This window comes from Mangifera indica, chromosome 5, assembly GCF_011075055.1.
Source record: "Mangifera indica cultivar Alphonso chromosome 5, CATAS_Mindica_2.1, whole genome shotgun sequence".
In the NCBI taxonomy this organism is placed as follows: domain Eukaryota; kingdom Viridiplantae; phylum Streptophyta; class Magnoliopsida; order Sapindales; family Anacardiaceae; genus Mangifera; species Mangifera indica.
The window spans coordinates 17191147-17209161 of record NC_058141.1 but is presented as its reverse complement, the minus strand read 5'-3'; the positions used below and the strand labels follow the sequence as shown (position 1 = coordinate 17209161).

At 35.4% G+C, this 18015-nt stretch overlaps 5 protein-coding genes across 13 annotated transcripts; 2 read left to right on the top strand and 3 right to left on the bottom strand.

The window, feature by feature from the left end:
* The first annotated feature begins 1891 nt into the window (after nucleotides 1-1891).
* LOC123215874 lies at nucleotides 1892-2296 on the top strand. The gene has a single exon (XM_044636145.1). It carries the CDS (start codon nucleotides 1945-1947, stop codon nucleotides 2284-2286), a length of 342 nt encoding a protein of 113 aa, XP_044492080.1. The 5' UTR covers nucleotides 1892-1944; the 3' UTR covers nucleotides 2287-2296.
* Nucleotides 2256-3257, bottom strand: LOC123215876. Its single transcript, XM_044636146.1, has one exon. The coding sequence runs from the start codon at nucleotides 2931-2933 to the stop codon at nucleotides 2601-2603; it is 333 nt and encodes a 110-aa protein (XP_044492081.1). The 5' UTR covers nucleotides 2934-3257; the 3' UTR covers nucleotides 2256-2600.
* A 138-nt stretch (nucleotides 3258-3395) lies between these two features.
* On the bottom strand, nucleotides 3396-4239 carry LOC123215873 (zinc finger protein GIS2-like). The gene has a single exon (XM_044636144.1). The coding sequence runs from the start codon at nucleotides 4049-4051 to the stop codon at nucleotides 3509-3511; it is 543 nt and encodes a 180-aa protein (XP_044492079.1). The 5' UTR covers nucleotides 4052-4239; the 3' UTR covers nucleotides 3396-3508.
* Nucleotides 4240-8243: 4004 nt separating this feature from the next.
* Nucleotides 8244-13788, top strand: LOC123216495 (protein FAR1-RELATED SEQUENCE 11-like). 9 transcript variants are annotated; one of them, XM_044636913.1, is made up of 6 exons: nucleotides 8244-8508; nucleotides 9558-9612; nucleotides 9785-10565; nucleotides 11240-11683; nucleotides 11760-12651; nucleotides 13135-13788. In XM_044636913.1, exons 1-5 carry the CDS (start codon nucleotides 8436-8438, stop codon nucleotides 12621-12623), a joined length of 2217 nt encoding a protein of 738 aa, XP_044492848.1. In that variant the 5' UTR covers nucleotides 8244-8435; the 3' UTR covers nucleotides 12624-12651; nucleotides 13135-13788. The 9 variants fall into 9 exon arrangements, 6 of the variants coding, with proteins under 6 accessions (XP_044492848.1, XP_044492847.1, XP_044492843.1 ...); XM_044636912.1 differs by having other exon boundaries at nucleotides 8245-8508; nucleotides 9558-10565; XM_044636908.1 differs by having other exon boundaries at nucleotides 8245-8548; nucleotides 9558-10565.
* Nucleotides 13789-14386: 598 nt separating this feature from the next.
* LOC123216496 (methionine aminotransferase-like) lies at nucleotides 14387-17499 on the bottom strand. The gene is made up of 9 exons (XM_044636914.1): nucleotides 17275-17499; nucleotides 17027-17157; nucleotides 16855-16940; nucleotides 16678-16772; nucleotides 16500-16596; nucleotides 15746-15860; nucleotides 15361-15515; nucleotides 15092-15217; nucleotides 14387-14904 (listed from the first exon to the last, which is right to left on the bottom strand). The coding sequence occupies exons 1-9, from the start codon at nucleotides 17469-17471 to the stop codon at nucleotides 14680-14682; spliced, it is 1227 nt and encodes a 408-aa protein (XP_044492849.1). The 5' UTR covers nucleotides 17472-17499; the 3' UTR covers nucleotides 14387-14679.
* Between the last annotated feature and the right edge of the window lie 516 nt (nucleotides 17500-18015).

Genomic DNA, 18015 nt, shown 5'->3' with positions numbered 1-18015 from the left:
ATTATCAAGTTCCAGAGAGATTTTAGAAAATGTCTTTCTTGCGTAGGAAGATTCCAAGAAAAAGAAATGAAAAGAGATCTAAGAGAGAAAACCCAAAAAAATATCATGTTATGTTTTCATTTTGGTTTATGTACTTAAAAAGAAAAAATGTTAACGTCATCTGAAGATATATAGTGTTTGCAGATTTCACTAAGCATGTAAAGTTGATCGATTAAGACGATATGTGTATTGCTAGTACTATTACATGTTGGAGGAGGATGAGTGTGGCATCACCACTGTATATTTAATGCAATATACATTATTCAATCAAGGCCAAACGACTATTTCCCACCCAAGGTATGTTGTAATGATAAGTTTCCACCCTTTAACTATGGAAACATCAAACACCCACCCATGGTTGGTTAAATTTAACAAAACTCTAACGGTGGTAAAGGTAAAATCGTCATTTTCTCTATAATATTAAAAATAAACTAAAATAGAATCTACTTTTATCCCCCTAAACTTTAAAAACTAAAATTTTCCCCTAGCCTAAGTTTTAAAAAATCGCAGTTTCACCCTCGGGTTTCGTTTTGAAATCTCCGACGACATCTTCGACTCCATTGCCGACGGCCTCTCCCTCCTAAAGCATCATCTCCTTCCGACGATCTCTTTCCTCCCATTTAGACGTCCGATCGACGTCAGAGAAGTTGTGAAAGACAAAGAACTTCGTCGGGGAAGACGAAGTTCTTCGTCTTCCCAGACGAAGACGAGATGACTCGTCGTTGTCTGGGAAGACGAGTCGTCTTCATCTGAGAAGACGATTTCTCTTCCCAGAGAACGTATCTCTACGCCGGATGGGTTGGGGTGAAGTTGAGAGGGGTCATCGGTGGAAGAGAAACCATCGGGAGGGGAAGACGGTCGGCGATGGCGCCGGAGAAAGTGAAAGGGTTTGAAAATAAACCCTAGGGGGGGAAATGCGATCTTTTCAAACTTAGCTTAAGGAAAAAATGTTAGTTTTTAAAATTTTAGGGGGGAAAATGAGATTAAATTTACCATCGTTAGAGTTTTGTTAAATTTAACAAGTCATGGGTGGGTATTTGGTGTTTCCATAGTTAAAGGGTAAAAACTTGTCATTACAACAAACCTTGGGTGGAAAATAGTCGTTTGGCCTTCAATCAACCCAATCACCTTTCATTTAAAGTGTTGTCAAAACGGCGATGATACAACTAACTTGGTTGACAAGATGATAATTATATTTAGTTGTCTATTATTACAATTTGAATAATTTGTTTGATGACAAATACATGATTATGATTGAATGGTTTAAACATCTTCTTATTTACAAAAAATTATCCTTTCTTGCTACGAGATGGGAATTTGTGTATCTGCATTATGTAACTATAAACGTTTAAATTATGTGAGTTATCTACATGCTTTTAACTTGAGTTGTCTACATATTTATAATAAAAATGGTAGGTTCTTAAGATGTTAAGCGCATATTAGATACTTTGCCACTTATCAATTCGGTGTTACCCAAAATATAATTATTAAGGAATGTCTATAATATTGTTGGACCATATTAAACAAATAATCAAACATACACAATTCCTTTGATAGATATATATATATATATATATATATATATATATATATATCTTCAATAATTTATTTTGACACATTTATAGTCATACTTACATTTATTAGTCTTTTTTTTTTTTTTTTTACTTTATGAAATTAAGACATCTAATAAAAAGTGTTATTAAAAATATTACTTTTGTTTATCTCTTTGTCAATTAAACGATATCAATTTTAATTATTTTTGTGAATGAAATTATAATTTCAAGTATGTTTATCCTATGTCACTTAGTATTAAAACATAAGCGTATTACCCTTGTTTTGCTTCACACCTACTAGGTTTTCACCTAAGGGAACATATTTGAAGCACCAACGTCGTGGCCATCAGAAATGGGAAGAATGAGATGGTCAACGATCAAGGCTATGGCTATGCCGATGATCGCAAAGTTTGAGGATGTGTTAACGCCTCCTTTATCGCTGGAAACAACTAGGACAGTGGCTCCAGCCTCTAAATCTGGTGATGGCATGTGCCACTACGCTTCTGCACGGGATCTTCGAGGGTCTGACATAATGAATACTGTAGAATACAATGAGGAAAACGATGATAATGGTGGTGATGAAATGATTGATGTGAAGGCCGATGAATTAATTGCTCAATTTTATGTACAAATGAGGATTCAAAACACCCATTACATGAACACTGACAATAGGAAAGTGGACCATTTATATTGAAATCGTAGAAAATTACAAGCGGACTAAAATTCGATCCGAAACGCACTATCGTAAATTCAAACGAAATCCGAAGGGCAAATCAAAGCCCGCAAACGAATATAGCCGAATTTCAAAGAAAAGAATAAACCTTTCCATTTTCGATAAACACAAACAAAACGATAACCCCCATTTATACGACTACTCTTCTGTATCTAAATTAGTTACTTGGCATCCGCCAAAATTCCCAATAAGATCTTGCCACATCAGCACTTTGCCATTGTGTCCCATATAACGTGTACACGCCCAAGCCATAGATTCTTTTGAGCCAAAAAAAGCTAGTAACCATGGACGATCTGGGAGCACTTGTTCTTGATCCAGCGAAACCCCTTTCTCAGAGAAGCTTTAACTTTACCTTCAACAGTGTAAACCTTATATCTGGCGATCCTCTTCTTTCTCTTCGTCTCAGGATCGCTAAAGCCCCACGGTTTTACGAAAGCGGTATTACTTGGCCGAGTCGCCAGCGACGGAATCGGTGGCAGGTTCGGCGAGTGAGACCGAGTCACATAGATCTGGCTGGCCCCAAATGCACTACCAAAGCCTTTTCCACTTACAATCTTCAGTGTCCGATCACCTCCATAAGACCTTTGACCCGACCCGTATCCATCCATTTAAGTGAAAAGATTCTCTTAATTGAGAGGAAAAGATAGCGAGATCAGAGACAGAAGTGTTTACAATATATGTAGTGTAGGGTTTATAAATGTGATCCTACTGAAGTTAGGGTTCGGACGAGTGAAGGGTAAACTGGGAAAATATATGAAGGATATAAAAAGGTGGGTGCTGCTGATGGTTTCAATGCTGGTTGATTCCTTTTTGGTTTTCGAATAAGAAAATAATTGTTTAGGCATTACAGTCACAGGCAGCCTCGATGATGCCGATATGTGGTTGGCTGAAGCCTTTAATAAAGTTTACCAATTAAATAGGTAAATCTAGTACGCTCAGCTTATTACGTGATCTGAATTTTTCGCCAACCTTTGAGGATGTCTGCTTCTATTTTAGTTAGAGATACCTAATCCTTTTAGTAGCTTAATCTGCCATTGATATTGATATTCCTCTTACATTAAAGTTAACAGTTTAGCTGGAAACCTTTTTTGGCTTTGTCAAGATTCCAGGGTAATTCGTGTACACGTTTAAGCCCATAATTATTACTGTAACTGCATAGATTTATCTTAATTAACTCATAAAATCAACCAGAGGAAGAAAGTTTAAGATGGAGATCAACATCTCTGTCTCCCAGTCCCTCAGCCAGTTTACCAGGAAATTCGGTAAACGAGGGCATCGCAGTCGCAACATGCAAAGGCTGGGCGATGTAAATTCGAGAAGGAAGCTGAGAAGGCGATGGAAGCAACAAGGGGCGTGATGTATAATAATAACTGGGCCGTGTTTCAGTTTTAGTAGCAGTACTAACAAACTGTCCTTGATAGATGGGGGTTGCCGGTCTCACTGCATTTGAGCTGAAAATGGGTGATGCAGCGGCTGCTATGGGCCGTTGATCATGACCACGAAACTGGACACGTGATTTTGCTCTTTGACGCTCCTTTTTGTGCGCATTTTGATGGCCCCCTAGCGCTTGAGAATTAGCGAACACCCTGCGGCAAAAATGACACTGGAACTTTCTAGCTTCAAGATTTTCTGTTTTCTCAAGAATTTCATCTTGCTCAGTTAATGGAAATCCGAATAGCTTTAGCGCTGAAGCTGGTTTATCATCAGAATGTTTGTCTGGTCCCATAATAGCTGGTAATATTTAAGATGGAATTGATCTCTCCCCCATCTGAAACATGAATTTGCGAGAGAAGTAGTTGTGATGTTGGGGATAAAACAACATGTATTTATACGGAACTGGGTTAATCCCTCCTCCGTTTCAGCCTAGTCAATGTCAATGAGCAGTGAATAGTTATGGATCCCCATAATTTTCTACTGTCAGAGTAGCTCGTCATGTGAGAAAAATAGGGGTAGGAGTAAATAATATTGCTAGCTTTAGGTCGGATAAGCACTTCATTTTTTTCAAAAGACCTCAACAGTTCGAGATTCATCAACGTCAGAGATTTACGCGTCAGTAAATCTAAACATTAATGAAAACGTGGCACGCACGATAAGAGAGTAGCCCAGTAGCAGGCATGAAGTAGGTCGTAAGATAAATAATTTGGATTGTCAGTGACAGCATCGGCTGAGTTATTCCGTTCGGGTATTTCAAAATGTATATGAACTAAGATATGGCTTGGGCCTTGGAATAGGGATAAAAAAACAAAACTTAAAGTAACCTAAGCCATTGGGTGAGAAGCCACCTAGGCTTGGGCCCCTGCCCCCCCTGCATTGAATCTGGCACAAGTTCCTCTCCTTCTGACAACGGATCAGATCTCTTTTAGTCTTTGTCACTACAAAATTCACAAAAACCATGAATTTGATTGCTGAGTTCAAATTGACGAGACGGAATCGTACATGGACAGTCGTTCTCTTGTGAACCCGATTCGTTATAGGGCATCCTATCAATGCCCCTCCGCTCCCTTATTTTTAACTTTAATACTTCTCACAAGTACGTAAACTCACATGTGACTGGAAAAATCTGTGAAACTTAGCGAAACAACATAGCCTCGCCCCACCACCGCTCTTATGGTGACAAATCCCGTCCGTCTCCGTTGTTTGGATTCAGGGCAGTGACGAGAATCATTGAATGGGAAATTGGACCTACTAGGGGTTTATGATGATGATCTTTTGTACGGATAAAAAAATTCGGGAAGTTAATTATATTGCACGTAAGTGGCTTAACGATTAAAAAGTAAGCTTTCTTGTATTTCAGGACATTCAATCTTCTTACGTTAATGTTCTTTTTATTTATATACTTATTTTCCAATTTTACTTTGCTTTTGAGAAAACGCTTCTCACTTTGAATGAATCAAATGCGACAGACTTTCTATATTTACTTTTTGCCTTTTCCCCTTTTAGCTTGAAGGAAGGTCCCAATGTTCAATGGGACTTTGTTGTAGCTTAATTGGAAGAATGGCTTTCAGTTTGCCCATTTGTACACGGGAATCTCTATCAAGCTCGTAAATGTCAAGTTATCTCATTTAAACTATCATTTAATGTTCAGTCAGTTTGTTTGAAATCATATAAGCATAGACATCGTGATATGATATTAGTTCAGAAGTTTTGCTGGGATTGGTTGATGATTGAACCAAATGCTGGGCCACTCATTGCACATGGAGATAGATATAGCTAGGTGTTGAGTGGGCAGGAGGTTAGCAGTGAAAGCGATCCTTGTAGAGTAGAAAATGTATACCTTTTTGGTCATGGAAGGCAAAGGGCAAAATGAAGTAGACAGTTTCTTGTTTTTTTTTAAGGGACCCATTTGAATTGAATTTCTTTATCAGTTTCTGATCAACGGATATATAAATTTTAAATCTAATAATTAAATCTATTATTATTATATAATTGAGGCTTTAATTTTTATAGGATACCAACAAATTTTGAACTTTAACATTTTTTTTTGAAAATTTTATATTGAATTATATAGATTGATGACGGATATGTATTAATTATGTTAATGACTGAATTGATAACTCCTACATATTAAAGTTTAATATAATAAAAAATATAATTTTATATATAATAATTATATAATTAAATATTATTTTATTTTTAATTTTTAATTATTTAATCTTATAATAATACACCCTTATTTAGTTATAGAAATTTTGTATGCAGATAGCACTGCTCAGTCTAATCAGGGGCACATACCATGCACCTTATGACAAGATATTACTTGTCATATAATAAGACAAAACCAAAGAAATAAAAGAATGGCCGCCCCTTGTAGGATAATGGCTGCCAATGCCTGTAGGACTCCAATATAAGTGTTGTACTTGCACCAAACGGTAACTTCCCCTCTTTCTCTCAATTTTTTTTTTTTTATTAACATTTTCACTTTTCCGGTAATCCGCTTCTGTGATGGGTGACTTCAATAGCGAACACTTATCCCAAAAAAGAAAAAAAGAGAGAAAAAAGAATTCAATAGCTAACACAAAAGTTTCTGTAAAAATCTTTGAAGAATGGTCATAGGCCTCCCTTAAGCTGTGAGTTTGTGCCTTGCAAACCGATGATATGTAATAATTTATGAAACTGCTCACATCTGAGGGCCTTTGTGAACACTTCGGAGAGTTGTTTGTGAGGGGGAACATGGACCAAGTTCAAAAGCTTTGCTTGGTATTTCATCCTTACGTAGTGACAATCCACTTCAATGTGTTTGCCTTTTTGTGAAAGACAAGATTAGAAGCAATATAGATGTCTGCTTTGTTATCCATGGCTTTTTGCCAACTTGGATCTTATGCTGGTTCTTCAAATGTGCTTGGCTCCACGTTATGTTTTTTATTAGAAGCTGGCTTCGTTAGAGACTTGGGCTTTAATCTTGGAAAATTTATACATTCCATTGCTTCATATCTCGGTGAGAACATGTTTGAGGATTGCCCAAGGTTCAAGATAAAATCTTCATAATTTCTTGAAAGCCTTTGCTCCCTTATAGGTCTCTCTTGATTGGTCATTGTTGGAAAATCTTCTTCTTGATTTAGTTTATCCTCGTTTCTTAGAGTTAGACCATCATCATGATTTGCTTTATTTTGTTTCCTAGTATGCCTTGTCATCAGGTTCATTTCCTTCCATGTTTATCATCATCAAAATTTTCTTCCTCAGTTTCTTGCTGATCTTCATTTCAATGATCTTTAATCAACGAAGAATCCTACAGTGATCCATCAATAAATACTGACGGAGTTGTCAATTATCCAAAAAAATATGTATATTAATTTTTATCCATTTTTCTTATGAAATCACAGGTCCAACTTGTCAAGCCCATAAGCCGTAGGCCATTCCAGATTGGAGAGCTTGTTTATGGAAATTAATACATTAATCACATCACATTTTATCTGCCAAAGCGAAATTAACAATATTTTTTTTTTTGTATTAAACGATGATCAAATCCTAATTTAATCATACATGCGTGAAGTGATACTTTATGATCAGGGATTATTAGATATTTGACTATGTAAAGGTTAGATAGATTTTATATTATGCAATATTATTTGTCATTATATAAAAGTTGACTGGATATTTTGTTTTGTTAAAAAAAAATTGATATTTCTCAAATTTTATATTAATTTTTAGTTACTTTTTTAAATTAATATTTTATTATTTATAGATAAATTGATATTTTTCAAATTTTGTATCAATTTTTTTCAAAATATACTTTTTCTTACTATGTACAATAAAACTTTATAATTTGCCTATCAATTAGAGTTGGTTCCGAATTGAATGGACTCAATCTCAAACTAACTCAATTCGGTTTGACTTAGCTTAAAGTTATATAGTTCTATTTGGCCAAAAGATTTCACTAAGTTTTTTTTGGCTCGAATTTGTTTAATTTGAAGTCGAGCTAAATTCGAGTTTAAAACTAAATTGAACTCAAGTTAGGAGGTATTGACTTGATTTGGTTTAATTTAATGGCTTGATTGATTTGATTGAATTTATGGCTCGAATCGATAATTTAAAATTTTGATTTGATTTAGTTTGAATTTATAGTTTAAATTAGCGATTCGATTCGATTCAAATTTATAAATTTTTTTGTGTTTTAAAGTAATTTTTTATAAGAAAATTAATAAAAGTTGGTCAATTTTTTTAATACATGCTTTTATTTAAAAGATTATACAAAAATTTTAAAAATTATATGTGAAAAAAAACCCAAATATAACAAATTTTCATTTGCTTCCCAAAATTAAAAAAAAATATCAGAAAACCCCATATTGAAAAATATCAGAACACTCGCCGCGGGCGGTGGAAAATCACAAAAAAACTTAAAAAAAAATGAAATTACTAAAAAATCCCAACACACGGGCCAGCGTCAGGTGTCTACAAAAACCACAACCACCCCCCCACCGCGGCCGGCATACTAAAAAATTGCATAGTTTGAAAAATCGCAAAATTTCCCCCATTTTGTTCTCTTCTTTTTTTCCACTAGAGCTGAGGGGTGCCATGAAAAACCTCACCGAAACTACCACATCTAACGCACACGCGCGCATCATTTTGATCTAACGCCTAAAAACCAAAACAATGTGTTTTTTTCACCATGGATGCGCCGTGTTAACCCCATTCCACCCTTTGCTGTCCCCGCCCCCGCCACGAAGCGACGATCTGTTTCTTCAAGTATTTTAAATTTCTCCGCAGCTATTATTTTTTTCTTTTGGTACGTAAATATTTTACAGATTTTTACTTTCATGTTATTTATTATTTTCTCTATTCAGAATTTGATTACTGTTCCGTATTTGGATTGAGACAGACTGTTGTACTGTGATTGGATCAAATTAAGATTAAAGAGCCTAGGGTTTCAAATGAGCTGGAGATTAGTGCTTTACACGAGCAGTTAGCTCATATGTAACTTCGTCTTTATCAATTTTGTTGCAAATGTTGTTTATTTGACTCACAATATAGTTTCGAGGTTTGAAAATCTACTGATTTGTATAAGTTCTTGATGGAAGGTTTTTATTTTTCTTGTTTTGGCTTTATGCTGTAATGAGAAAAATCAATATGAATAGTTGATTGTTGTTGTGTTTAATTCATTTATACTGTGATTATTTTTGCTATTATTATATTTGTGCACTTCCTAAGTTTCTATATCAATTGTGTACATAGGTGTCTTTTCTTTTTTTGGTTTGAGAATGGAGAAGAAATAAGAAGAAGAGAGAAAATGTTGCTTTTTAAGTCTTTTTTCTATGCAATGAGGACTTGTAATGGTGGTATATTATAACTTGAAATTTATAGGAGAATTGCTTTTAGTATATTAGCCTTAAATTTATTGCAGAACTACTTGGATAATGTGATGGTAAAGTCACTTAAGATGATTTTTTCTGTTCTATCATCTGGAATTATTACTTCTTAGGTCATGAGCACTTTGATGGTTCTGATTTCATGAAGTTTCTTGAGACTTGAAAGCTTTTTTTAATCTACATATAGATTTCATATCACAGGACAATGGCAAATTGCATGTAGGTTTATGTAGTTTGGGAGTTGTGAATGTCGACAATAGTAAAATATGAGAGTGTAGAGAAAGCAGTGTGCAAACAAACTGCATGCAAATGCGTGGGAATTGCAGCTGATAGAAAAAGGGAAATGGTTCTTTTGTGTCAGAACACCTGCTCACTGGAATTATTTTGGTTTTGATAAGACTCACTTTAAATAAAACTAATTGTGTGCAGGAACTAATTCTGCAATCCTAGCTATCTGCTGTGAAGATAATGTCAGAGCTAACAGGTATTATGAAAGAAACTTCTGTAAATGGCACCGAGTCGTCTCCAGATGATATTGGTAGCATTGAGGAAATGCCAGAGGACACTACTTTATCTCAACAAACTCCTGTTACCCTTGTCCCATTTATTGGCCAAAGATTTGTTTCACAAGATGCTGCTTATGAATTTTATTGCAGTTTTGCAAAGCAATGTGGCTTTTCAATTAGACGTCATCGTACTAGAGGCAAAGATGGTGTAGGCAGGGGAATTACAAGGAGGGATTTCACCTGCCACCGTGGTGGCCATCCACAAATAAAGCCATCAGATGATGGAAAAATGCAAAGAAATCGAAAATCATCTCGGTGTGGATGTCAAGCATATATGCGAATTGTTAAAAGTGCTGATTTTGATGTTCCGGAATGGCGTATTACTGGTTTCAGCAATGTTCATAACCATGAATTGTTGAAATCAAATGAGGTGCAGCTGCTTCCTGCTTACTGCTCCATATCTGCAGATGACAAGAGTCGGATTTGCCTGTATGCAAAAGCTGGTATGTCAGTGCGACAAATGTTAAGATTAATGGAGCTAGAGAAAGGTGTTAAGTTAGGTTGTTTACCATTCACTGAGATAGAGGTCAGGAACCTCTTGCAATCCTTTAGGAATGTGGATCGAGATAGCGATGCTATGGACCTTCTTAAGATGTGCAAATACAAGAAGGACAAAGATCCCAACTTTAAACATAACTTCCAGATAGATGCAAATAACAGGTTGGAGCATCTAGCCTGGTCATATGCTTCATCTATTCACTCGTATGAGGCTTTTGGGGATTCCATATTGTTTGACACCACACGTCGTCTGGATTCTTATGATATGATTCTAGGGATTTGGCTTGGAGTTGACAATCATGGGATGAATTGTTTCTTTGGTTGTGTGCTCCTACGAGATGAAAATGTGCAGTCTTTTTCCTGGGCGTTGAAGGTAAGAAGCTCTCTAACAATTTCAATAGGTGTGGAGATCTTTGGCATCGGTGGCCTAGAATTTAATATTTTATGTATGAACCTTCTTATTATCATTTTCGAGAGATGTGAGAAACTTCTGCTCTATGCATGACTACATTCGTTATGCCTGTAGTTTTGTCTAGCGATAAAAAATTTGTGTACGTTAAAAACTTCTTACCATTTTAAACCTGATAATGCATTTTAGCTGACAAATGAGCTTCCCCTTTTGAGAAGGTTATCTGAAGCCATTATTTCGAATGTAATAGGCAATTACCTTTTGTAGAATTGTAACATTCAATCTCTTGTAAATTTGGATAATGTGTTTTTAACCATCATAATTGTTTTTTTCTTAAAACTTGGGATCTTAACCTGAGAGTTTAAGATTGATGTTGTTGGTAGATTTATTAGAACTTTTAGTGTCAAGGGTTTTTATTTCTTTTGGCTTAATTTGGAAGGCAATAAAGTAACAGACCCCATTAATAAATTTAGTCTAGGTTTAGTAATTTAACATCTTCATCATTCACAACTCTAGAACACAACAGAGCCTTTACCCTAATATTTCATATTTGCTTAGAAGCTTTACACCAAAATATTGCAATATGTCTCACAATTTTTCTTTTTTGGCTTTTTTCTGCCCTTGATTGTGCATGGCAGACATTCTTGGACTTCATGAATGGAAAGACACCAGAAACGATATTAACTGACCAAAATATGTGGCTCAAAGAAGCTATTGCTATCGAAATGCCAAGGACCAAGCATGGCTTTTGTATATGGCATATCATTGCAAAGTTCACTGATTGGTTTTCTGTAGTGCTTGGGTTAAAATATGATGAATGGAAGGCTGAGTTTCACCAGCTTTATAGTTTGCATTCAGTGGAGGAATTTGAATCAGGATGGAGTGAGATGGTTGATAAATATGCACTACATGCAAATAAGTATATCCTAAGCTTATATGCATTGCGCACTTTTTGGGCCCTTCCATATTTGAGGTGTTACTTTTTTGCTGGAATGACAAGTGCTTTCCAATCAGAGTCGATAAACTCTTTTATTCAACGGTTTTTGAGTGTGCAGTTTCATGTTGATAACTTTGTGGGGCAGGTCAGTAACCCAGCTTCTTTCTTTTATGTTCTTGATTTGTGTGGTTTTGTTCATTATGTTGACCTTCTTTGTGCAGGTGGCTGCTATTGTTGAATTTAAAGATGAAGCTGGAGGAAAACAAAAGACACAACGGAAGGTACAGAAAATCTCCCTAAAAGAAGGATCTCCAATGGAATCACATGCTGCAGCTGTTCTTACACCATATGCCTTCAGTAAACTACAAGAAGAGCTTGTTTTAGCTCCACAATATGCTTCACTTATGGTAGATCAAACTTATTTTATTGTTAGACATCATACGGACATGGATGGAGGGTGCAAAGTACTCTGGATCCCACATGATGACTTCATTAGCTGCAGCTGCCATTTCTTTGAGTTTTCTGGAATCCTTTGCAGGCATGTTCTTCGTGTTCTATCAACTAACAACTGTTTCCACATTCCAGATCGTTACTTGCCCGCCCGATGGCGTAATATCAACTCATCTCTGACAAAGTCCTTCCAGATTTCTACTTCAGATGAACATACAGGAAAAGTACAATTATTGCAATCCACGGTTTCAACACTTATTTCAGAATCAACTGAGACAGAAGAACGCCTAGATGCTGCTTGCGATCAAATTTCTCTGGTCTTATCTCGTATCAAGGAATTTCCTGGGCCAGCACATGGTGCCAATGATGTTACTTATAATAGTCCTTCTGACTCAATGATACTTCCAGAGGTTGAAGATTCTGATGGAATTGTCCAAAGTTATACTACTGGAAATTCACATGACTCTATAACCCTGGGAAAACTCAAAGAAAGAAGACCAAGGGATGGTGTCGATATATATAGGAAACACAGGCGTTGCTCTGTGCCTTGTTGCGGTCAATTCGGACATGATGCAACCAATTGTCCAATGATGGGAGCTGATGATTTGAATGGAAATGGGCTGGGATTTCTGTAGGATGATGTATATGGTTAGAAGAAATCAGGTCTATTTCTCATACACAATCAATGGATTTTTTTTATCTTTTTTACATTTTTTTCCAATTCTTACTTGTAGAAGTCTTAATTGTTATAGCTATAGAAATTTGTCTGCATTTCTTTAGAGTTGACTAACCTTAACCTCTTGATGTGTGTTGACATTAGAAGGTGGATATCAGTGATCAGTTCTATTGAAGAAGCTAGCTCATGTGTGCTTAAATCTTCTATAGAAAGCTTGTTGATTTTCATAAATAAGAAAAATTTTAGTCGCAAATTCCCTGTCAATGTTGTGTAAGGTATAGATGGTCAGATCCTTGATTATCATTGCCATTTGTTTATTTGTTCTGAACACGCGCGCACACACAGATATATATATAAGAATAAAATATCAATAATTCCACAGAATTTTCATCATAGTAACTTGATTTGAACAAGAGTGCATGCATTGTGAAAGCATAAAAACAGTCCTAAGCAATATCTATTTATGCTAGTTTTCAGTATCATCAGCCAGTGAAACCTTGCTCAGCCTACTTGGCAATGTTTTGACATCGTTGGTTCTCTCCTTTCTGCTTCCACCACGGCGGCCGCTTGTTCCATAAACTGCTCTACGTGCAACTGCTTTCCCCAAGTTGGATTTCTTAGATTCATTTCTATGTTGTGGTGTTTGTTGCTCACTGGAATCATGTTGGATGCCGTCAATGTATTCAGTGTCAGAAACTCCAGCTTTTGCTTTTTCAGTGGCCATTTCTATATTCCTTCTCTCAGTGATGCAAAGGAATTGTAAGGAGGAAGAGGTGAAGCCAATGCAGATGAAGATGTGTATGGCGGACAGACAGGTAAGTAAATAGTTTTATACTGTTTTGAATAGAAAAATATATTGTTAAAGAAGGCACACACACGTCTTTCTTACTTTACCTTGGGAAATGGTGTTGGCATCTGAGTTTGGAATTTGCGGCTATACCGTTTTTTGGCCGAAAGAATAGCCTTCGTAGAATCCTCCTTTACACCGTTTTACCCAGTTACAAGTAACTTTGATAGGAAGCAACTAAATTATCATAGCAACAGTCTTTCGCTTTGCAAATTTGGTATCACGTGGGAAAGAACAATAAAGCTATGTCTACAATTAAAGACATATTATAATGTGATTAATGTTTATTTATTTTTAATTTTTAATTATTTAATTATATAATAATATACGTTATTTGTGTACAAAAATTATGTAAATAACATTACTCGAGAAAGAATGAGGTATTAGAATTGAGATAATTTGTTCAAGATGGAGGCCCAAATTACTTGCTATTTCAAGTAAATTAGGGTAACATTATCTAGTTCTTTATCAATAGAAAAGTAGTGTTCCAAATAGTTGGCTTCTTTTAGGCTGTTTCATCTCTAGAAAAATTTAGACCTGAAGATATCTTTTAACGTTAATTAGCCTTGCTCTCTCCGATAATGTCAAACCTTAAAAGAAAAAAAGTAAAAAATAAAAAACGAAGTAAAGCTTCGGCTATCTGATCATCATATGTCACTGGGACCCTGAAGCAAATGAAGCCAGTTAACTTCGACAGCATCATGACAGGTGAAGAAGGACTGTCTCTAGCTTTTGGACTGTAAATAGATTTCTGTTTACCCATTTTGCATTTTTAAACAACTGTAAGAAGCTTTTCCCTTCTTTTTCCTGTTCATGAAAATTACTTGACAATCCAATCTAATCATCTTACACTCTCTGATTTGTATCTTTAAAAAAAAAAAAATTCCGTCAAATTTCCACATGAAAAAAAGTTAAACACCCACCTTCTTAGGCAGTTGGGTTTACAATAATTCCATAAACTGATAATAAGGCATAGCATTGTTAATTATCAGCCCTGCTCCCTCCTAGCACATGATTTCACCTTTTAAAATATTTCTTCCGAATCTCTAGTATCTTTCTGAAAATTTTAAGTACAATGAAAGCAAAATCCTACTCACTAAATTTTAGGGCAGATAAATTACCTCTGTTATTAACATTTACCTTTTTTTTTTTTAAGGTTCTTACCAAATCAATTTATCTTTAGACACCCTGAATCATCCACAGGCTTGCCAAGCTTCCGTGCTGCAGCAGCCAAAGTATCATTGCTTTTGCAGAAAGCAAACCTGATGTACTTCTTATGATAGCTATTAACAGCTTCAGATGAATTTTCCCCAGAGAAATTTGCGTGAAAAAATCCACATCCTGGGACAGCCACCACCCCCGCTTGTTTTATCAATTCTTCAACATATTCTATCTGCGAAGAACTGGAATTCATCATTCATTACAGCAAAGTAATTAATATCATACCATCAACTAACATATAGCAGAAAGGTTGACATCATTATCAATCAACTGCTTATGAGAAGCCTAACAGAAATCTGATGAAACCACTGTTATCTTTAGAACCATAACATCAAAAAAGTAATTTCAAGAGTACTTACATCAGAAAGTAAACAGTTCTCAGGAAGCTTTGCAAATAAAAAGAATGAGCCCTTAGGCTTGAACAGAATCTGGAAACCAATCCCACCAAGCAACTGCACAACATAATCTCTTTTGAATTCATATTCCTAGAGTTAACAGAAATGTTAGCGTTTGATAAAGATCTATGTATCAAAGTAAGAATGATGTAACGCTGAATTACTGCAGGATATACTGAAAGCCGTTAGAATCATCAATTTCACAAACAAAAAGGAGTCTGTTTTGCATCTACCTTTCTCAGTGATTCAAAGTATTCCAAAGGGCTGCTCAAAGCAGTCAAAGCAGCTTCCTGGAATGGTGCTGGAGCAGAATCCGTAATTTTAACATGAATGTTTCTGATTGCAGCTGCAATGAAAGGAGGAGCAATGGCCCATCCAACCCTCCAACCTGATAGAAAGCACAAAAAAATGAACAGGGGCAATGAATGCCTACTAGATGCGATAACTCACTTCTTCTTGCTATAGCAGGATATGAAAATCAGGCTACAAAGAGGTGGATAGCTACCAAGTGCGATAAGAAATCAGATATTACTCTCAACAAATATCAAGAAAGAATTGTGTTTTCCAGTGTGAGCAAATTTATATTATGGTCCCTCTCAGTTAGATCTTAGCTTTGACCTGTAACGCTAAAAGTTTTTGATAAGGAAGATGTGATGATAGTCCTCTCTTGCATTCCTGGAAGGGAGGCAAGTGATATATGCTTCTCGCTATCAAAAATTATACGCTCATATACCTGCAAAAACATTACAAGAAAACAATCTGATAACCTTCAAACACAAAAAGCAGTTGCAGTCTGAAAATTGGTGCTGCTACATGTAAGGAGCAAAAACTGTATATACAATGCTTAAGTGAAATATTATTGTTGAAAAAAATGTGATTCTTCAGAGTCAAAAAAATTAATAAGTTCATGAATATAATTATGCGAATATAAATGGAAACCACATGACATAGTTTTTTCCATTCTCTATGCATCACCACTCTTTAAACTTAAGATTTCTTTTCATATTTAGTCTGTCACTCCATCCTCCCCTTTTGTTACCATCTTCTTGAGGATTTCAATCATACATAAATTGCTATTTTCATATATAGACCAATCAACTTGGAAGTAGACAACAAAATAGCTCCTTGACAGCAATAACAAACAAAATTTCATGAATATTCAATAAAAGACCGACATCATTCTTTCAAGCTCGTTTTTAAACAAAACAAATAATTTCACAAATTTTACTGTAAATCATCTGCTTTTTAATCAGGTGATATTCCTATTTCATCTTGTAAAATTGCTGATTACATTTATTGCTTGAGTAACAAATTTAGTCAATCATGCTTATATTCCATGAACGCTTACTTACAAGGAAAAGAATTATCATACTTCATCAGTTATAGCTAGGCAATCCTTTGTACAGCAAACTCCAGCGATGATCTCAAGCTCATTTTTGGAAAAAACTTTGCCAGTTGGGTTGTGAGGACTGCACAAATTTCATAAGTAAACTTCTGAATCTCTTTTTTCCGTTGGAATTTGGATAAAGAATTGTGCATGTTATTCTGACCTGTTCAATACCACAGCTTTTGTCCTGGTAGTAATAGACTTGATGAACTTATCCGGATCCAATGTCCAGTGAGGAGGATCAAGAGCTACATATACCTTTCAAAGTCCATTCATAATGTTAGTACATGTGAGTAGCACTTCCAACGTAAAACTCAAAAAAATGAAAATCATATCTTACTGGTACTCCTCCAGCAATGATAATGGATGCTTCATACGTTTCATATGAAGGGTCAAAGATCACAACTTCGTCTCCTTTGTCTATTACTATTAAATAAGAACAAGGAACATAAATATCTGAATTTAGTTAACTACCATTATAAACAAAAATAAAAACAAAATAAAACACATACCAGCAAAAACTGCTGCTGCAAATGCCTCTGTTTGGCCACAACAAATTGCTATGTCACTCAGAGGATCAACATCTAAACCGTGCATTTGCTTCACTATTTTGGCCAACTGTTCACAAATTCCTTGCACATGTCTTACATTTCAACAAGAAGGTTGAATTAATCAAACCTCAGCCAATTTACGATAAATTCAGACTATTCAGTAGTTTCAATTGAAGAAAGGAGCAAGTAGAGTGAAATTGAATGGTAACCTGTACTGGTTGAAGTCAGAATTGATAGCGGAAACGGCTGCGTTTTTTATGTGGAGAGGAGCAGGAAAATCCGGGAAGCCTTCAGCGAGGTTGATTGCGTTGCATCTCTGAGCAAGCAGTGAGAGTTGTTGAATTGGTGAGGGAGAGAAAGACTTAGCAGCCGAAGATAGCTTCTTCTCCATGCCTCTACCTTCCATTGCTCCCTTGCTGGCCTTATCTGGTACTACCTTCTATATTATAAAAAGATATTAATATTTAATTTAGAGATAATCCAATTACATTATAGTAGTTTAACTATAGAATATAAGCAGTAATACAACATTAATTATGAGCTAATAATATGAAAATAATTTTTCTATTTTAAAAATACCAATGTACAATATTTATAATTAATTTTATTATTTTTTTAAACATTTGAAAATTTTCCTCAAATTATTCCTTTACGTTTTGGTAACAAATCTGTAATAAGAAATCTTTAGTTAGGAAAATTGCTGCAATTAAAACCTACAAAAGAAGATTGATTTTGTTGTTGAATAAAAATAGAATTTGTCATTGGCCTGTTTTTTTTTTTTTAAATTATTTTACTAAACTTTCTGTTGTTTCTCATTATTTTAAGCTATCACGGCAGTCGGAAGAGGCAACGTTAGGCTTCCCCAACTTCAAATTCAAAAACTATTGGCAATATTGTAAATAACTCCCTTTGCAAGGGTAGATTCACATGTGCTGTTGGTTGGATCTCTT